This window comes from Sorex araneus, chromosome 9, assembly GCF_027595985.1.
Source record: "Sorex araneus isolate mSorAra2 chromosome 9, mSorAra2.pri, whole genome shotgun sequence".
NCBI classification, from domain to species: Eukaryota; Metazoa; Chordata; class Mammalia; order Eulipotyphla; family Soricidae; genus Sorex; species Sorex araneus.
In genome coordinates, this window is record NC_073310.1 from 18354430 (window position 1) to 18375534 (window position 21105).

At 45.2% G+C, this 21105-nt stretch overlaps 1 protein-coding gene across 5 annotated transcripts in view; it reads right to left on the reverse strand.

Annotated features, from left to right (window-relative positions):
* The window catches only part of MORC2 (MORC family CW-type zinc finger 2), a 49159-nt gene continuing 28054 nt past the window's right edge, over positions 1–21105 (reverse strand). For 2 of the 5 annotated variants that reach the window (XM_055147529.1, XM_055147528.1), the window contains 18 exons: positions 20837–20962; positions 19595–19674; positions 18904–18986; positions 18133–18218; positions 15569–15709; positions 15309–15463; positions 15050–15178; positions 13943–14048; positions 13505–13637; positions 10104–10178; positions 9640–10023; positions 8361–8492; positions 7862–7949; positions 6732–6873; positions 6370–6606; positions 6188–6281; positions 4119–4307; positions 1–3283 (listed from right to left, as the gene is read on the reverse strand). In XM_055147529.1, the coding sequence (XP_055003504.1) occupies positions 3215–3283; positions 4119–4307; positions 6188–6281; positions 6370–6606; positions 6732–6873; positions 7862–7949; positions 8361–8492; positions 9640–10023; positions 10104–10178; positions 13505–13637; positions 13943–14048; positions 15050–15178; positions 15309–15463; positions 15569–15709; positions 18133–18218; positions 18904–18986; positions 19595–19674; positions 20837–20962 (2449 nt within the window). In that variant the 3' untranslated portion in view covers positions 1–3214. The remainder of the gene's footprint in view (positions 3284–4118; positions 4308–6187; positions 6282–6369; positions 6607–6731; positions 6874–7861; positions 7950–8360; positions 8493–9639; positions 10024–10103; positions 10179–13504; positions 13638–13942; positions 14049–15049; positions 15179–15308; positions 15464–15568; positions 15710–18132; positions 18219–18903; positions 18987–19594; positions 19675–20836; positions 20963–21105) is intronic. The other 3 variants (XM_055147533.1, XM_055147532.1, XM_055147530.1) reach the window with 3 other exon arrangements.

Here is a 21105-nt window from a genome sequence, read left to right on the forward strand (position 1 = left end):
TGTCAAAAGAATTGTATTAGTTAAGAGGAACCAGGGACAAAAGCCAAAAATGCAGTGTCAGTTGGACAGAATAAGAACCAGAATGGTTTATCTTGGCCTGTTAATTAACCCTTACTTTGTAAGAAAAAAAAAATTAACCTGGTAGCTCTACTGTGTTTTTTCTTTGAGTCGGCGATGCTCAAAGGTTACTCCTGGCTTTGCACTCAGGACTCACTCCTGGCAGTGCTTAGAGGACTATATGGGGTCCTGGGATCAACCCTGGGTCAGCTGCATGCAAGGCAAAAGGCCTAACCTCTGTAATATTGCTCCAGCCCTAGAGCAGTGTTTTTACATCCTGAAACAATGGGATTTCAAGAGCTGAAGAGGCTGCCTCCTTATTTTCTATATATTCATCTTACTTGTAAGTATCTTTAACTCAAGATACAGAATTGCAGTTCTATACCAGAAGAGGGATACAGCTGGCTAATGAAGATGCTCAGTGTCACTTAGGTTCATCCAACTAAAAAATTCATCATTTTGTACTACCTGATTAGTAATCAGTTAAGTAGTAAGAAGCTTCGATACAGCCAAGTGTACAGAGGAACTATACCATTGATTCCTGAGGTTGAATCTTTTTCCTGGAATATATCTTAGACTTTCAAATATTTCCACCATCTGGGGCTGGAGAGATAGCCCAGCAGGTAAAGTGCTTGACTTGTATGCAGTCAATCTGGATTTGATCCTGGCATTCCATATGGTCCCTAAGCACTACTAGGAGTGGTTCCTGAGTTTATTCACCAGGTGTGACCGAAAAAAAAAAATTTTTTTTTAATGTACTCACCATCTGATAGCCATCTCTAATTTACTATATATACACACAAATATACAGATCTGAGTTAATGAACACACATTTATAAATTTTTATAAATGTTAAAAACTGAAGTGTTTGTAAACAGGGGACTGTTATATGGCAGTACACCCAAGACAATACTCCGTGACTATTTAGAATAAAATAGACCCATATGCACTATTCACAAACAAGTTCCAAAATACAATAAGTGGGAGGAGGCAGAAATAGAACAAGTTGGTGTGTATTTGGATAGATACTCTCTCCAGGAAAAGGTAGGGAATTAGAATGAGGAAAGTTTTGCTTTTCATGATTTGTCTTCTGTATTTTTTTAATCATAAATAAAAACTAAAGGTCCCATTCCTTAAAACCAGGGGTTGCCATATTCATTCACCTTCTTGCAGCTTTGTGGTTAAGGATCTTCCAGTCAAAGACCAGACTCATTTTCCTTCTCCCAAGTCTGACTGCTGCATTTTATCTTCACACCTGGGAAACAGCAGCTCTGCCTGGGAAACAGGCTGAGTATAGCTATGGGTTCAAACAGCAACAAGGACACATCCAGACTGAAGCTAAAAACATTTGATAACCTAAGTATTTCAGTTTCTTGTAAGTGTTGAGGGTGAATACAGAAACAACAAAGAGGGTGGAAATAAAGAATATGGAAGCCACAAGTGGTGGAAAGAATGAAAAAGAGAAAATAATGGATTTTACTGAGAAGAAATCAGACTGAGCTCAGGAGTCTCACCAGTAAAACTTTATAATAATTGCATTTTTGGTTACAGATATTTAAACTTAAAAACTTGAGGGGCCAAAGAGACAGAACAGGGGTTAAAGTGCTTGCCTTGCATGTTGCCAACTGCAGTTTGATTCCTGGCAACACATGGTCCCCAAAGCACCCCCTGGAGTAACCCCTGAGCACAGAGTAGGAAATAGCCCCCAGCACAGCTGGGTATGCCCCTGCCCCCCCACCCCCAAAAAAAAAACCCTTCAGAGTATTACCCTTTAGTAAAAAAACATAGAGCCCAACTTTCTTTAGATTGAAATAATGGTTTGGAGGACAAAAAAATAGGACTAATGTGCTGACAGGGATAGAGCGATCATGTTGGGAAGGAAATCAAGAGTCTTGGAGAATATCTGAGTGAGTGGCTATTTTTCCAAACAGCCCTTCCCAGGGAAGTGGTTTGGGGAAGCTCCTAAAATCTTCACAGAGTGTCTGGCCATGTACACAAGTAGGTAAGAACTCGATTCTAGTGTGGCTGATGTCCCTCAGTAGCGCTTCCCAATCTCTCGGCTGCAGAGTGGATGGGTGGATGTCCAAACACGACGAGAGGTTTGAATCACAGGTACAATGCCAGTTATTGTGCCATTAAAAACCCTAGGTCCCCAAAGGGTGCAAAAAGAGAGTTGAGTGAAATCGTATTTTCCCCATGACTATTCCAGAGAAAACTCAGTATCTCTTATCTTTGACCCTGAGAAGCTGAGACAAGGCCAGGGAAGGAAATGTTCTCTGAAGTTCCCACCTTCCACACTCACCCACTTTCTTCCTTTTTACTGGGACATTCACTGGGTGGTGCAGGCAGAGGGGCAGCAATAAAAGAAAAAGTAGCAGCAGGCTCTTCAGATCAGCAGATTCCTCATGACCCTGCCAGAGCGACAGACTGCAGTGTCCTAAAGAGGTCATCTGGAGTGCAAATATTTGGTGTGCTGCCCACATCGGTGGTCTGACCAGAACTGGATGCACAGTACACTGAGGCAATCACTCCTGCAGGGAGGTCAATCTGGGTGGTAAAGGGAGTGGTGAGCCAGAGGGTTTTTCTTCCTGAAGCTATTTGGGAAGGAAATAGCCAAGACTGACTGCTGCTTTCGATGATGCTCAGACCCCTTGACACTGAGATGGCAGCCATGAAGGAGGGGGGTAGGGCCAACTCTTTGCTGAGCCTTTTCCAGATCACAGTCCCCTTGGGAGCAGCTGGGTAAGTACAGGATGAGTAGCAAACGAGGAGGTGGGGAGCGGGCTCATCCCCCTCCATCCCACCAATCCCTCAAATCCCAATATGGCTCATCCACCCTGCCTCTCTGGCTGATAGTGGATTTGTCATATTTTAAGAGGCCAGGAGTCAAGGGTAGTGGCATCCTGGTTCTGCCCTTCGCCCCAGGGTTTAAAAAAAAAAAAAGTATGGTCTCACAGCAAGCACAGCATCATTTCTTTTTAAAAATAAATTATTTATAAACTTAGGAAGATTCAAAGAATCAGAGTATCTTTCCCTCCAAAAGCACAAATGTTCCAGGTAGGTCAAACCAAGTCTACCAACCCATAAACGACACACATCACCCCTCCCCCCTGGGGGGACTCTGCCTTGAGGGAGCTGATCTCTGGCTCCAAACCCCTTAGTCCCCCTTGGTGATCAGGTCTTCGATGTAGGCATCCAGCTCGTCATCTGTGTTGATATCTATGTCCTGGAACAGAGGGGCAGGATCAGCTCGAGACAAGAAGACAGTTGGAAGAAAAAGGGGAGGAAAGGTGGTGCGGGTGGAGGGTGGGAATTTCTATTCTTTTTTCTGCCCTTGGGGCCTGAGCCCAGGTCCCCTTCCCTTTCACCTCACCCCCTTCCTCATCCCCCACCTATCAGCCTAGTTCCAGCTGACTCATGCTTCCCTTCCCCCATGCCCTATGCATAGATGGCACCCAGATTTCTTGACTCAAACTGCAAAATCTCACCCCTATCACCCCACTACAAAACAAGAATTACTCTTGTTTCTCTCAAATAATGCAAATTTGCCCAGTTCTTCTTCCTGTCACCAAGATTCCACTAGAATCTCACTCTTCACAGGGTGCCAGCCTTCTATCACCATGACCTCCCCCCCACGCACTTTCCCCTGCAAAACCTACTGCTCAGTAGCATTCTGGCCTGTCTCCCCCACCACACTGTTACAAATAAAACATTTATTTTTGTCTGGTTCACCCAGTACCCATATGACAGGCACAGAGCCTAGATGAAGGACTGAGACCTAATCCCATCTGGGCATCATCTGGAAAGTGAGACCTTGTGTTTTATGGTTGGAGGACCGGCTTGTACATGAAATTTCTAAACAAGGGCAAAATGATACCATGGGTCTGGCTGGGATAAAACCCAGGCAGCCGCACCACCTCCAGCCCTCCTGAGCAGGATGCTGTAGTGCCAAGGCTGAAACCACAGATGCCTGTGAGCAGGGAGAAGGGTGCAGGTGGTGCCCATGCCCCCCTCCCAAATACCAGGTGGTCCAGCTGCAATGAGAGGCCTGCCTGGCTCACCTCCTGCACCTTTTGCAGGAGCGCCACGATATTTGTCCTCAGCTTCTGCAGTTTCTCTTCTGTCTCTCGGAGCTTTCTCTCAGATGTACGCAGGTTCTCCTCAGAGGCCTTGGCCCGTGAGTCAGCACGGCTCTCATAGGAATGGCACAGATTCTGCAGTCCCACTTCATACTGCTTGAAGTACTCTTTCTGTCAGGAGGAAAGCCAATGGGGCAAGCCCGTGAGTCCATGATGATCCCCAGTACTTGTGAGACCAAGCAGCAAGTGGTCTTTCTAGCTCCAGAATATAAAAACCTTTCTTTATATGCCCATCTTGTGGCACTGCCAATGAACTGGAAGACAGGATCATACAAATAAGTCTTGGTAGGTTGTGTAAGAGGTAGAACAGAATAGATACCAACAATGCTACCAGGAGTCAATAATGCCTCAGGTAAGAGAAATAAACAGTACAGTCTTGCCTTGCATGCAGAGGAGCCGGGTTCGAATCCTGGCCCTCCATATGGTCCCCCAAGCACCACAGAAGTAATTCCAGGGAGTAACCCCTGAGCACATACTAGTGTGGTCCAAAAAACAAAACAAAAAGCCAACACCTCTAGATTTATATATTTATATAGCCATCAGTTTGTTACTATCTTTCCTAAGTACCTTTCTAAAACATGATAACCAGCAGTTTCTCTTCAATAATTTTTTTTTCCAAATACTTGCTTCAATGAAATCTCAGCATTAAAAATTTACGTAGTATCTCTTTAGATTTAAAATTTAAATTTAAAATTTGGGGCTGGAGCAATAGCACAGCTATTTGCCTTGCACGCAGCCGACCCGGGTTCAATTCCCAGCATCCCACATAGTCCCCCAAGCACCTCCAGGAGTTATTCCTGAGTGCTGAGCCAGGAGTTAAACCCTGTGCATCGTGGGGTGTGACCCCCCCCAAAAAATATATATATATATATAAAATTTAACATGCCTGGACCTGTCAGTAGGGCTGGAGCGATAGCACCGCAGGAAGGGGGTCTGCCTTACACGAGGCCGACCCAGGTTCAATTCCTTCATCCCTCTCAGAGAGACCAGCAAGCTACCCGTGGCATATTTGATACGCCAAAAACAGTAACAACAAAGGGCCTCGCCCACCTGACACCAAGAGAGCCCCCAATACGGCATCATCATTTCATACAAAGTTTAAATCACTAAGCATATATGCTAAGTAAGACCAGGCATTCAAAATATGATACACTACCTTTTGGACCCCTCCTTTCCTAAACATTCACCACATAGTCTGCCCTTTTGTCCCTAAGTCCACCCACCTCAAACACTACTCTGATCCTTGTCATAAGCACCTGCCAAATCACATTTTCTTCAGACTGGAGTCACCCTGCCCCCAGTGCTGCCACAGCCCTCCTACCCATGTCAACAGCACTGAGCCTCATGCCTGGCTCCCTGATAAAACTTCTGTTGCTACTGAATCTTATTCTCTGTGAAGGAAAGCCTGTCTTGCTGCTTTCCAAGGAGACCTACTTGGGGAAGTGCCATATCAGTGTAATGTAAGTTTGATTCTTCTCATCTCCAAATTTTAGGTGCTTTGAGTCTTCATTGTTGCATGGGACAAGTTTCGTCCCTGTGTCATGCATGAGAGAGGAAAGAGGATATATTCATGGTGAAATGTCAAACCAGGCCTGGCATCCTAAATGAGGACTCAGCCATGGCACAGCAGGGTGGAGTAATACTGGCTCTTGGTATACTAGTTATTTCTAAGCTATATCTTTTTTCCACCAAGTCTACATTACATGTTCTCAGCTGACTGAGAGTGGGAACTATACAGCTGAAGAGCTACCTATATCATCTCCAAGGGAGGCTTGCAGATTTACAAAAAACAAGTCAAGGGGCTGGAGTGATAGTATAGGGGCTAGGATAGTTACTTTGCATGTGGCCAAACTAAGTTAAATTCCCAGGATTCCACGTGGTCTCCAAGCACTGCCAGGAATGATCCCTTAGTACAGAACCAGGAATAAGTCCTGAGTACAGTTGGGTGTGGCCCCAAAACAAGTTTTTTTAAAAAAGGAAATCCGACTCACCAGAGGGAATGATATTAGTTCTTCTGAATTCATAGTGCTCAGTTCTTTCTTGGAGATGGGGAAACTTGGAGGCAGGAAATACCGTAAACAATTTCTAAATAAGAAAGAAGGTGATAGAGACAGAAATTCAGGATGGAGACATGAGCGGGTAGAGCATCATGCCAGCAGAAAGATCCACGCACCGGAGGATCTGGACCAGCAGATCAATGGTCTCATGGCTGGTATTCGGGGCAGTGGTGTCAGGTTCAATGCGGATGCAGTCAGAAGTGGGGGGCTCTGCCATGGCTGTATCCTGCTGGGCCACAATTGCTGGTGTCTCTGCCTCCTCCTCCTCACCCCCCTCCTGCTGTGTGTCAGGACTCTGATGCTCAGGAGAGGGGGGCTTCATCAGCCGCACATCGTCACTGCCTTTCTCTACCCTAGAGAAAAACAGGTCTTTTGTTGTCATGTGTCCTTGGTTCCCAGATGGGCTGCCTCAAGGGGAGGTGGAGGCAATCTCTCTCTGCCCGCGCCAACTTTGTCAACCTCTCCAAAGGAGCATTACCAGCGGTCTCTTGGTGTTGTATCTGTGGGCACGTAGTCAAACTTCACCTTCCACCGTATTGCAAGCTTGCCCACTTCCACGGCTGTGACACGGCCAGTGTACCACTCCCTGTTCACACGCACCTCCACATGCAGTCCTTTATCTGAAAATGGGAACAGAGTGTGAGTCAAGAAACTAAACTACTTGGGGCTGGAGAGAGAGCTCAGAGGAGCCTTGCACACAGCCAACCAGGTTTGATTCACAAATTTTGCATATGGCTCCCTTAGCCCTGCCAGAAGTGATCCCTAAGCAAAACTGGGTATGGCCCCCAAACAAAACAAAACAAAAAAATTTAAAAAAGAAACAAAACAAACAAAAAAACCAAAAAACTCAGAGTCAACTTGATAAAAGCAGTCCCAAGGTTTGCTTGGTCCCACTAGATGCTTGTCCCTTCTATGCCAAGGATGTGAAGCCCAGTCACCATCTCTTTCACCACATGCCATGGGAGTGCCAAAGAGTATCAGGATTAGGGGCTACAGTGATAACACAGAGGGTAAGGCGTTTGCCTTGCAAGCGGCCGACCCGGGTTTGATTCCCAGCACCCCATGTGGTCCCCTGAGCACCGCCAGGGGTGATTCCTGAGTGCAGAGCCAGGAGTAACCCCTGCGCACTGCCAGGTGTGACCCAAAAAGAAAAAAAAAAAAAGAGTATCAGGATTAGTGACCATCACAGAGAACCACCAAAAACTTATATTATATTAAAAAGAAACTGAAGGAGGACCAGACAGATAGCACAGTGGATAGTCATTTGCCTTGCACGGGCTGACCTAAGTTTGATCCCACCACACCATATGGTGGTCTGAGCACCACCAGGAGTAATCCCTGAGCACAAAGCCAGGAGTAATCCCTAAGTACAGCTGGGTGTGTCCCGTTGCCCTTAACCCTCAAAAAAAGGTAAAAAAGAAACCCATAGTATATCATCTTAAGAATTCGTTTTAGGATTACACTTGAAACCTTTGTTGTACCAGAGCCTAGAGCCAAAAACACTACAAAGCCCCAGGATAGTAATTTACATCTGGCCGAGCAACCTTTCAATCACTGTGTCCCATGTTTTCCGTGGGACTCTAAGTGCATGCCCCCTCCAATTCTTACCTTTCTGAGCATTCTTGAGATCAGCTGGGTCTTCTTCCCCAGCACTATCTGAGAGCTGCAACGGAGAACAGAATCTGACAGAAGGCTCCTGAAAAGGAAACTTTTGCTAAGGGCAATCAGCTGTCACTTCATTCTGTCTGATGTGGCAGTTTAAATCACCATGCTTTAATGAGAATCACTTTCCAAATCAACTGTTCTGTGTATCAATCCTCCTGTTACCTTTCTGAACAACGTAAGGCTACAGAACATTACAGAGTCAGGGCAGCAAAGGTTTGGTTCAAGCTTCCGTGACTGTGTCAGTGTGATCTGGGGCCTATGAGTAGAGCCAGAAGCCAGTCTCCCTCAGGATGGGTTCAGGCAGCAGTTTTCAAATCATCCGCATGATTAAAAGTCAAGCCTTCAGGAAGGCTCATGTCACAAGCACAGTGCTATAAAGACTGCAGGTGGCAGATGACGACCCAGGAGGAGAGGCTTGAAGAACCTCCCCTTAACCACCTACCTCATTTGAATCCTTCTTTTCCTCTTTCACAGCAAGCTTGCCCCGCTTGGGCCTTTCCCTCCTCCTGTCAACCTCATCATCAGCCTCCTCTTCATCAGAGACCACAAGAGTCCGCTTCCTCCCAGAAGGAGCCTGGAGTATGAGAAGAGGGACTATGAGGGACTGTTAGCTCTAAAATGCAAAACGATTCTGTGTGGCCTTTGACGAGCTTCAGAAAGAACCGGTTTCCCAGATGGCACCAGGGTTAAGCCCCACCTGACATTATCCAGTGTCCAGCAAACTCCTGCCCTCTGCTCACAAACTACCATGGGGGGTGAGATGGGGATGGCGGCAGTGAGGGAAGAAAGAGTTTTTCATTTTATTCCATTTCAGCCTGCTTGTCCTGCCAACCATGACCTCTCTCAGATACATAAACCATAGCCAAAGCTCACCAAGGTTGTTTTCTTCGAGAGTATCTACCTTTGCCCACAGCGTAACTTAACTGAGTGACTCAAAACTTGGAGTGAATGGGGCTGGAGCAATAGCACAGCGGGTAGGGCGTTTGCCTTGCACTCGGCCGACCCGGGTTAAATTCCCAGCATCCCATATGGTCCCCTGAGCACCGCCAGGGGTGACTCCTGAGTGCAGAGCCAGGAGTAACCCCTGTGCATCGCCGGGTGTGACCCAAAAACCAAAAATTAAAAAAAAAATAAATAAAACTTGGAGTGAAGAAAAGTTTCCTCAATAAGGAACTCACCTTTACCCATGCCCTACGCCCAAGTGTCTTTATAGTTATCTCGAGCCTAGCTTTTTAAACTGTGGGTTGTTATAACTTTTTACAACTTTGTTTAAAATAAATTTGATTTTCCATAAGTGTTTCATGAGAGAGAGAGAGAGAGAGAGAGAGAGAGAGAGAGAGAGAGAGAGAACACAGCAGGTAAGGTGACCCAGGTTCAATGCCCAGCGTCACATCTCGTTCACCAGGAATGATCCCTGAGCACAAGCCATGAGTAAGCACTGGGCAGTCCAGGTGTACCCCTATAAATCCCCCCAAAAGTTTCATTTGTATATATAGTTCACTTATCTTACATACCCAGGGGTGTGTATACCACTTTAGTAAAATGGGGTATGAGCAGGAAGTTTCAGAATCCTGCTCTAGACTCGATCTTCTCATGGCAGCAAGGGCGCCTTAGCTTCCATGGGCTCCACTGGGGCACTCCAGTAGTCTGGATACTGTCCAGTTCTATTCCGACAGTACCACAAGGATAGGCTAGAGATTGGAAGATGAGAAAGAACTCACCACTGATATTTTACTGGGTGGTTCTACCTTCTTGACCACTGGCGCCTTGACAGCCCTGGGCGCAGGAACCTCCCTAGGACTCCTGGTGTTGGGTGGCACAGACGGTGTCAGCGGCTGCACCACAGGTGCAGATCGGGTTGACGTCTTGGTTGAAGTATTAGCAGGCTTGCGGGGGACATCAGGAGGCTGGACTGGCTTTGATGTACTGGCCTCCTCCCGGGGTGCTGGTGGGGCAGGAGGTTTGGGGGCACTGCTAACAACAGTGGCCTTTCGAGTCTGGCTGGTTGACCTGGAAGTGTGGAGGGCAGGGGGTCTGCTGGGGGCATTCTTGATCACGGCAGGTAATGGAGGTGACCGAGGACGCTGAGGCCTACGTGCGGGTTCCTAATAAATGCCCAGAGAAAAAGGACATTAATCCCAGAAAAAGATGTCTGAGAAAAAAATCCCTCTGCCTCAGGTTTTACCTCAGTGGAAGGTCTAGTGGTCACTTCCAAAGGCAATTTCTTCAGGTCAGCTTGGGAGCGGATCGGTGTGGTCTTCTGCAGGGCAAATATGATGATGAGATAGTCAAACAAACTTTGGAATTCCCATTATGTTATAAATAGCAAGTAAATAAAGAAAGTCTTGACTGGGGAGACAAAAATTAGACACAAAACCACCAGAAAATTACAGGATTCTAAGTGATCATGACAGCAATTGAGAGGCGAGGAAAATGTGACAATAAACTAAGTACCTTGAAAGGGACCCAATAAAAGGCCAGAAGCCCAATTGATAAGGTAAGACAGGACAGCTGGGATTCAGTATACGGAAAGATAAGACACTCTGGATTAGTAAGAGTTTCTCACCAAACAGAAAAGACCAGAGAAAAGCTTTGTAATAAATATATGGCTGCTTGATACTACAAACATATTTTTTAAACTAACAAGCCAATTAAAATAACCAGGGCCAGAGAGACAGCATAGTGGGTAAAGTCCTTGCTTGCATGTGGCTATCCCAGGCATCCCTGGCATCACATATGGCTCCCCAAAACCAATAGGAAGACAACAACAACAACAAAACAAAAAGAAGAATCAACAGAAATGTATGAACAAGAAATTTTAAAAGGAACAAATGAATGAGAGGCTGGAGAGATACTACAGCAGGTAAGGCAGTTGCCTTGCACATGGCAAGCCCAGTTTGATCCCTTTATATGGTTCATCCTGCAGGCAGGAATGAGCCCTGCGCATGAATCCAAGTGTAAGCCCTGAGCATAGCCAGCTATGGCACTACCAAATAAAGAGAGAAGACAGAAACATGAAAAATACTGCCCAAGTTTAGAAGCAGAAAATTCAAGTCATGAATGTTTATCTTTTAATCAAATTTGTAATATCTGAAAAAAAATATATTGCTGGAAAAGTAAAATAGAAATTAATACATCTTGGGGGTGTAGTACATTGTACATTGTACATAGTACGTGGGTAAGACATTTGCCTTGCATGCAGCTGACCCAGTTTGATCCCTGAAAATCTATATGGTCCACTGAGTCCACTAAGAATGATCCCTGAGCACAGAACCAGGACTAGGCCCTGGGCACCACTGGGTATAATCCGAAAACAAACAAATAAAAAAATCATCTAGGTAATTGGAAGTAGTTAAAAAAAAAAACAACCTGGGGCTGGAGCGATAGCACAGCGGGTAGGGCATTTGCCTTGCACGCGGCCGACCCGGGTTCAAATCCCAGCATCCCATATGGTCCCCTGAGCACCGCCAGGAGTAATTCCTGAGTGTAGAACCAGGAGTAACTCCTGTGCATCGCCGGGTGTGACCCAAAAAGAAAAAAAAAAAAAAAAAACCTACAAAATTTGGCAATGTCCCTTTAAATTTTTTTTTTTGGGGGGGGAAGAGTTGGGTCCACATTCAGCTGTGCTTAAAGTTTACTCCTGGCTCTGTGCTCAGCCATCACTCCTGCTAATGCTTGTAAAACTAATGTTCAGTGCTAGGGAATGAATCGGGTTAACCTCGTGCAAAGGAAGTACTTTAACCCTTATACTATTTCTCTCATCCCACAAACCCTCTTATTCTATTCACTTCTGAAAAATTATCCCAAAAAAATAATTAAGCACTAAAAGTACATTAGAAAGTCCTACACAGAGCAACTTGACAAGAAAAAGAAATGAGAAGAGGTTCAAGTTGGAAAATAAGTCAAACTATCACTATTTGCAGATGATAGACATGATAATGTACACTGAAACCCCTAAAGACTCAGCCAAGAAGAAACAATAAGTCAACAGACTAAACTAGCAGACTATAAAATTAATACACAATAATCAGTTTCATTCCCAAATGTAAACAAGTTAAAAGAGAAAAGAAAAACATGATCCTGACCAAAGAAAGAGAACCACAAGTACCTACCCAGGATCAATCCCCAGCACACCATATAGTCCCCCAAGCACCACCAGGAGTGGTTCCTGAGTGAGAGCTAGGAGTAACCACCCCCACCCCAGGGGAAAAAAAAAAAAAAAAAACAGTAGCAGCAACAACCAAAACCAAAAAACAAAAAACCATAATCCAATTTACAGCTGTGTCCAAGAACACCAAGTAATAGGAATCAATTTAACAAAGGACATGGGAGACCTAAACATGAAAAACTGTAAGTCACTATAACAAAGAACTAGATGAGGACACAAGGAATAGGGAAAATATTCTATGTTCATTAATTAGAAAAATTAAATTCAACATGAAAGCTTGTAACTATCTCACAGTGATTCAATAAAATTAAAAGAAAATTCTTAAAATTATCATCCTATCAAAGAATTTATTATACAGTTTCAACACACTGAATACCAATAGCATGCTTTCGGATATATAACAAATACTACTAAAATGTGTATGAAATCATGGTCAAAGCAGTTCAGAGAAAAAAGATGGGAGACACTACATCCCCTTGGCCTTAAACTATACCACAAAATGACAGTCAAACAGGATGACACTGAAATAGACTCAGACAAATGGAATAAAACAGAACCCATACATATGGCAAAGGGCTAATATTCTAGATATATAAACATACCATAACTTTCATGTTTGTTTTTTTTTTTTTTTTTTAAAAAAAAGGTTCTGGGGTTGGAGAGATAGCACAGCGGGTAGGGCGTTTGCCTTGCACTCGCCCGACCCGGGTTCAAATCCCAGCATCCCATATGGTCCCCTGAGCACGGCCAGGGGTAATTCCTGAGTGCAGAGCCAGGAGTAACCCCTGTGCATCACCAGGTGTGACCCAAAAAGCAAAAAAAAAAAAAAGGTTCTTGGGGGATTTGCTTTTACTGGCACCACACCTGGCACTGCTGAAGGACTATTTCAGCTCTGTACTCAGGGAACTGTGCAATGCAAGGGCTCAAACCAGGATCCTACATGCACTCCAGACAGATGAACTATCTCTATGGCCCACAGAGTTGTATTTAATAGGTAATTACAAAAAGTTGGAGGGATATGTAGCTAAAAGTTAGTTGAGATATTTATTTCCAGAATTTCAAGTCACTGCACATTAGAACATTCCTGTTACTAACAAAACTTTTTGTTTTGGGGCCACACCGACTCTGCTCTGGGCTTACTCCTGGCTTTGTCCTCAGGATCACTCCTGAGGGTCAGGGGACCATATGGGGTGTTAGGAATCAAACCCAGATCAGCTGCGTACAAGGTAAGCATCCTACCCACTGTATTATCCCTCTGGCCCTGTAAACAAAACTTTTTAAAAAGGTATATAAAAATATGTGGAGGCTGGGATTGGAAGGCTTTGGCAGCATGCAGAGTGCAGGGGAGTCACTGATGGTTCTGTACTGTCCCGGTCATTCACTGACACAGGCTGGCTCTGTCCACTACCAATGACCACCTGAAGAGCCTCCAGCTTCTCTTGCTGCTGGCGAATTTTCTCTGTCAGCTGCTTCTGTTTCTCTTCCTGTGTCTTCAGGTCCTTTTTGAATGTTCCCAGGGGAACCTTCTGCTTCTGTTCAGAAGCCTCACATCTGTAGAAAGAAGGTGCTAGGGAAGCTATGGCAAAACAGGGGCCCAGGGAGAGCAGGATCAGTCCTCCTCGAAAACCCACACTGACCTCTCACTAAGGCAACCACCTCACAGAGTTCCCAAGTGAATGAAACAAATATTCACTAAAGGGACCAATCTATATTTCCAGAGCACTTATTATATACAAGACAGAAATATTAAGGGTGCAAGAACTGACACCTCAAGAATGAAATGAGGATTTACCCCAAAGCAGAGCAAACACAGGTTGGGGGAACACCCACAATGTCCCTGTGAGAGAAGTGCTCACCGGTCCTGCTCAGGATTAGGGTTCATGGAGCAAACCCAGGTATCAGGATATTCTTTTTCCACACTATTCAGCTGAAAGGGGAGGGTTCGCCACTTCAGACACAAATCTGCAACAAGGAAAACACCCACCTGATGTAAACATCAGCTATGTTCACCAGTAGTAACTACAATCAGGCTCCTTCAAATTTCTGTCCTTCCTTACGTAACAGCGATTCTTCTCCAGCAAGAATGGAACAGAATTGAGCTGGAGCAATAGTACAGCAGGCAGGGTGCTTGCCTTGCATGAAGCCAACCCAGTTTTGTATGGTTCCTGGCACTACATATGCTCCTCTGAACCCACCAGGAGTGACCCCTGAGCACAGAGCCAATAGTAAGCCTGAGCCCTGCGGACAGCCAAGAGTGGCCCCCCAAAAATAGGAATGATGGGCTCTCAAACCCCTTCCCCTCCCCAATTCCCCAATTGATTCTTCCTATAGCAGAAACCTGGCTCAGTAATTATTCACACTATAAAAAATGAGTAAAGCTTAGCATGTAATATGACATTCTGCCTTACTCATGAGGTACAGATTGGCACTGGGTCCTAAAACTCATAAGGACATAACAAGACTCATATGCTTAGTTTTTTTTTGGCTTTTTGGCTTTTTGGGTCATACCTGGCGATGCACAGGGGTTACTCCTGGCTCATGCACTCAGGAATTACTCCTGGAAGTGCTCGGGGGACAATATGGGATGCTGAGAATTGAACCCGGGTAGGCCGCATGCAAGGCAAACTGCCCTACCCGCTGTGCTATTGCTCCAGCCCCAAGACTCACATGCTTAGTAAAAAACAGACCTTAAGTCCACATATATCAGTCAAGAGGCAATAATGGAGTCAGAGAGACAGTACAATGGGCTGAGTGCATGTTACACATGAAGGAGGCCCAAATTCAATCCCTGGTACCGCATGGTCTCCTGCATACTGCTGGGATTAATCCCAAGCACAGAGCCAGGAGTAGCCACTAAAACACAGCTGGATGGTGGCCCCCAAAATAGGTCATTATAAAGATTCATAGAAGACCATTATGAACCAAAATGCGGAAAATGTCAGCAGGACATATCAGCAACTTACCACACTGGATTGTGATTGGGATTTCCATAGATCTCCGGCGTTTATAACGCAGGTCGCTGGATGGGGGCTGGTTCCAGTTGGCCGAGAGGTAACCAAACTCATCCCAGAACTTAATGATTCCCCGCTGGGCTGGAAGGCAAGCAACCATTCAATCATGTTAGAAGCCAGTCTCTTATTCTTCCTAAACTTACTCTCTTCTCAGGCATTATAAGGGTAAAGGCAAAGAGAAAGGGCAGGAGCAGTCTCAAAGTCCCATTACCAATGGCGATGTCCTTCCAGTACTGCACCAAGTGTTCCCCCATAGCCCGCAGCAGGTGCCGGTACTCCTTGGCATCAGCAAAGTCCTGCTTGTTGTGTGTAGGTTCGAGGACTAGATAGGGAACATCAACAACTCCAACAACACCACCACAAGCCCTACAGGAAAACAGAACAAACAGTTTTATTGCCCCTCTGGCTGGCCAAAAAGTTGCCATCCATTTTTGGAAAGCTCTTTGGAAAGCTCTTCGTAGGCATACTCACATGCCACCTTCTAGCTGTGGGCCCACTTTCTCATACATCTTGATCAGACGGCTACAGTTATAGATAAACATACCATCCAAGTCACGTTGTTCAATATTGACCCCAAAAACAAAGTTCAGTTCCTTAGGTTCTTTAAGTGCTCTGAGAAGACAAAAGACAAGTTCCACTAGCACACAAATACCACGGTTTTCTAAGATATCTTAAGTTTAAACTTTAACTTAAGACATGCTAACCAAAAAGTTTTGCATTTCCACTCAATGAACAATCTGTTAAGATTTGAAAAAGTATACATACTATATAGCAACTCAAAATATCCAAATGAAAACATCCTACTTTGGCTTTCAGTAACAAAATGATATTAAGTGTGAGTGGCACAGAGCAAGGTTGCTATGAATCTCCCTTTTTATTTTTTTCAGGGTAGGGGTGGGGAGGGAGGAGGAAACGCCAAGCCATGCTCAGAGATTATTCTTGACTCTGAACTCACTCCTGGCAGGCTCAAGGGATCATATGTGATGCCAGGGACTGAACCTAGGTTGGATGCATGCAAAACAAGCAACTCTACCCACTGTACTATCGCTCCAGCCCTCTTTAATGTATCTACACAGTGAAATAAAAAATGTCATCTGGACACCTACAACTAACTACAGTGTGTGACAATAAGCACAGCAAATGACAATGTATGAGCACTTGCTTGGAACAGGACTGGGCCTCCTTCCCCCAGCTCCCCAGTTTTCCAGTAGCTTGGCAGTCACACCCACAAATTGCTTCCAGAGCCATATAATCTCATCAATGGCTGAGATCCAGAGACTACGAAATAAAGCTACTTGAAGAGAGAGACACTGAACATCTTGACCCCGCACTGGGGCAGCTTGGAAGGGGATGGGTTAAGCTTCCCTCCCTGCCCCAGAAGAATCCTGGCAGCTGAAAACCTCCAGAACCCAACTGCACACCCATGCTCAAGGCCGTTATCCACAGGCTCGGATGAGCCTCATCTATAAGGGAACCTGCAGAAAAACCTGTGACTGAGTTCTCCAAGCTTACTCGCTCAGAACGGGACTGGGCCTCCTTCCTCCAGTTCCCCAGTTTTTCCAGTAGCTTGGTAGTCACACCCACAAACTGCCTCTGGTGCCATAAAATCTCATCAATGCCGAGATCTAGAGACTGAAATAAAACTCCCGGAAGAGAGTGACACAGAACATCCCGGAGTGCATGACCACATTCCTCTAGTCCACCGATGTACCAAAAGTAGCACACATTTGTTTGGGTTTAACATACATGCTTGTAATCTCTTATACAAGGGCTTAAATGGCTCCAGGATAAACTATAACAATCTTCACACACTTTCCTCTTATGTGGTGGAAGGTGCATAGTGGTAGGATTGGTGTTTGAATATTATCTGTACTGAACAAGATTACAAAAATTAAATTAAATTAAAAAAACTAAAGTGTGAGCACTGCGGACAGGAACAATCAGCAAACATCACAACCAAAATCTTTGAGTATCACAACCAAATATGTATGAGACTTCTCTTCATCCCAACCAAAAAAAAAAAAATAGCAAAGAGGAAAAAATAAAATAAAATGAAGACATTGAAGAAAAACACTACTTTAGGGGACGGAGCAATAATATAGTGGATAGGGCATTTACCTTGCATGTGGCAGAATTGGGTCTTGATCCCTGATACCCCATATGGTCCCCCAAGCTGCCAGGAGTGACCCCTGAGTGCAGAGCCGATAGTAAGCCCCGATCACCTCTGGGTATATCCCCCAAAAGCAAAACCAGACAAACAAAATTGTATTTAAAAAAAAAAAGCAGGGGGGCAGGGAAGAGTGGCAGAGCAATAGTATAGTGGGTAAGGTGCTTGACTCATACACGGCCTGCCTGGGCTCAATTCCTGGCAAACTATATGAACCCCTGAACCCACCAGAAGTGATTCCTGAGTGCAGAAGAAAGAGTAACCCCTGATAATCGCCCTGTGTGGCCAAGAAAAAAAGAGAGAGAGAGAGAGAGAGAGAGAGAGAGAGAGAGAGCTAGGAGATAGCTAAAGTGGTAGAACACTTCCAAGTATACGGAAGGCCCTGAGTTTGATCTCTGACATTGTATGGTACCCCAAACATCTGATGACCCACAAGCAACCCTAGGTTCCCAGCTCTGTCAATTTTGGGTCCCGATGGCGCCAGAGCACAACACAGCTGGATATTGGCCCTCGTGCCTCTGAGCATCATCAGCCAGATGTAGCCTAAGCTCTTTGGTATTGCCCATATTGGAAAGGAAAAAAAAGGGCAGAGGTAAGAATAAAAAGGTGATATTGTTTCAGTGAGGAAAATGCAGTGTTCAACTCAAGATGCTGGCCCTGCCCTGACATCAGCAAGAACTGAGAACACAGGATAAGTCCTCTCTGTGACCAAATGCCTGGTTACTTGACAAAGCATTTGGAATTGCAGATTGAAGGCTTCCCAAAAACAATCATTGAGAAAGGATGGCAACCTCATAGAGTGGGAAGAAATTCTTCAAGTTAACTATCAACTTTCAATATAAACTTACAGATTAGCCCTGGTACTCACCGCTGTTTGGCCTCTTTGATTCGCTTCTTGACATCAGCTTCTCTGCGCAGGGTAATGGCTGTGTTCTGAACCTGTCGTAACATCACCTGGAAAAGTAAGGAAAGGACTGTGGGCCACAGAAGGTATGAATACAGTACATCTAAAACTTATTTTAAACCAAATGGGACAAAAAAAAAAAGTTTTTCCACAGAAAATGGTTCTTCCCAGGGACAAACTCAAAAGCTGTGTTTCACTTGACCAGAGCTCAAAGAGAGCAAGAAGAATACTCATATAGAAACAGCAATGTGCTCAGAGGATGGAAATGTTTTCACTTTGCTGTTATTTGGTATTCGAGAAGGGGCCTGGAGCTTCACCCTCTGGTGCTAAGGGGCTATTCATGGGACCATATTTAGTGCAGGGCTGGCCACATACAAATCAAGCACCTTTAACCCCTGTATTCAGTGGCTCAGAGGCTGGAGAGGTAGCTCAACAGGAGAATGTTCACAATGCATTCATCAAGGACCCCCCACCTTCCCCCACCCCCAAATACTATGAAGTTATGTGTCTGTCTGATAGGGTGGTGTCAAGAATAAATAAATCAAGGATACTAACAGTGACCATCTAATATATTTGCTGATGTAATAAAACGATTCACCGAGATTTTGAAATACTGTATGTTCTACAGTAATATGGCATCCTGTATTTAGGCTTGCCTGGGGCTGAGTCAGGCCAACCCTGAGATCGTTATGCGAGAAATAATAAGAGAATGGCCATGTGGATTTGGAGTCTTACCCTGGAGTCTCGTGTGAGGTCTCCACCTAGGCGTAGTTCTAAAGTTCGAGCTTTACTCTCTGCCTCCCGTGCCTTCTCTTCCGCTGAAATGCAGAAGAATCCATGATTAGGAATTCATACTATACTAAAAGGAGACTATTAGTAATCCCTCCTAGATCACACAAAACAGTCCTGGCTGGACAAAAAGGATGTAACCTGGTTAAGGGATAAGAGGCTTGGAAGATGAACCTACGTGCTTGAGCTAAAGTTTCCCCCACGAAAACAAGCATGATTTAACATTCTTTTAAAATTTTACACATGAATCAAAACAGGTCTAAACACTAAGACAACTGGGTCAAACCCCAGCACAAGCTGGAATCTATTAAGTATTCAGCCAATCCCTCTCAATCAAGCTGCTAAGATGCCTTAGGAATTTTGCCCTGAAGTCAGGAAAAGCAATTTCACAAGTATCTGGGCTAGAGTTCATTTTGAGCATGCCAATGGTTGATAATATCCTATGCAGTTTGGAGAAAAGAGCTGAGGAGAACTGGCAACAGGGGAAGGGATGTAAGAACTAGATCTGTGGCTCAGGAGGACAGACCTGTCTCTGGATAAAGCCTTTCCTTAGATCCTTCTTTGGCCACAAATAGTGTCCCTCCCTCATAAAACCGCCTCCCTACCCCTCCCCCCTGCTACAGAGGTAGGGCATTACCAATTCGTGCTACGTGCTCAGCTTTCTTCACCTCCTGCTCTGCACGGGTCTTGAAACGGCTTGACGTATACTTGTACATCCTGAACAGGGAAAAAAATTAACCCAAGGGCCAGAGCAGCAGCAACACAGAGCAGCAACCAGGCACCTCAGGAAGTGCCCTGCCTTCCTGCCCACTCCCAAGCTGTACTGTCCGGTCCCATCTCCAATTTACCACCACACTGAGACAAAAACCTTGGCTAAAAAAATCCCTTAGGGGCTGGAGTGATAGCACAGCAGGTAGGGAATTTGCCTTGCACATGGGCGACCCAGGTTTGATTCCCAGCATCCTATATGGTCCCCTGAGCACCGACAGGACTAATTCCTGAGTGCAAAGCCAGGAGTAACCCCTGTGCATCACCAGGTGTGACCCAAAAAGCAAAAAAGGAAAAAAAAAAAAGAAAAACCCTTAATTCCTGGAGCTAGTTCAAAGGGCTAATTAATAGTCGTGCTCTACATGCAGGAGGCCCAAGTTCAATCCCTGGCACCACATGGTGTTCCAAGCACTGCCAAGTATAACTCCAGAGCACAAAGCAGGGGAGCAGCCCTGAACAATGCTGTGGATGACCCCAAAACTTTCCACTCTTTGCAAAAAAAAAAGAACCAAAATCTTAATTCCTTATACCACTGATCTCCTGCTAGTCTTTTCATTAAGCAACCTTAGTACGTATCAGGTACATCTTATATCTATCCCATAGCAGAAATAAACCTCAGTCACTGACCAGGACCTTTACCTCCCAGGAGAGGGTCTAAAGGCCTTTCAACAACTGAAGCTGAAAGGCTCAAAACAGTTCATTTTGTCAAGAAGGGCACCCTCCAGGGCTGGAGCAGTAGTACAGCGGGTAGGGAGTTTGCCTTGCATGCGGCCAACCTGGGTTCAATTCCCAGCATCCCATAATGTCCCCCAAGCACCACCAGGAGTGATTCCTAAGTGCAGAGCCAGAAGTGTGCATCATTGGATGGATGTGACTCAAAAAGCAAAAAAAAAAAAAGGCACCCTCCACTTCAGACAAGGCCATCACACTCAATAAGCTATGTCAGCCAATCTCCATGACCCACTGGCCCCTCTTTCAGGATCCAGAAGTGACTCTTTAGTAAATCAAAGCAGTTTAAATGTTCCCAAATTTAGTCAATGAGAGTGCCTCTCAGAAGCCACCATTCACATAATGCCCCAGAGAAACGTGGCTAGGGTGAGAAGATCCTTACCTGGGCTTGTAAAGACAGCAGGAGAGTCTCTTGGTTTGAACTTTGTGCCCGTGGATAAAGATCCTCATTCGTGGATCAATATACAGCACAGCAGCATAGGCACGGAATGAGTGCCGCTCTGGCTTCCTGAAGGTGACAAATGCAGGGGTGCCATCACCCATCTCACAAATCTGACCAAGGACGCAGTAGAACAACCAGTCTATATCTGAGCTACTCCTGCTTTCTAAAGGAAGATGCCCCCTCAGTGTGGGTATCACAACCTGTCCACT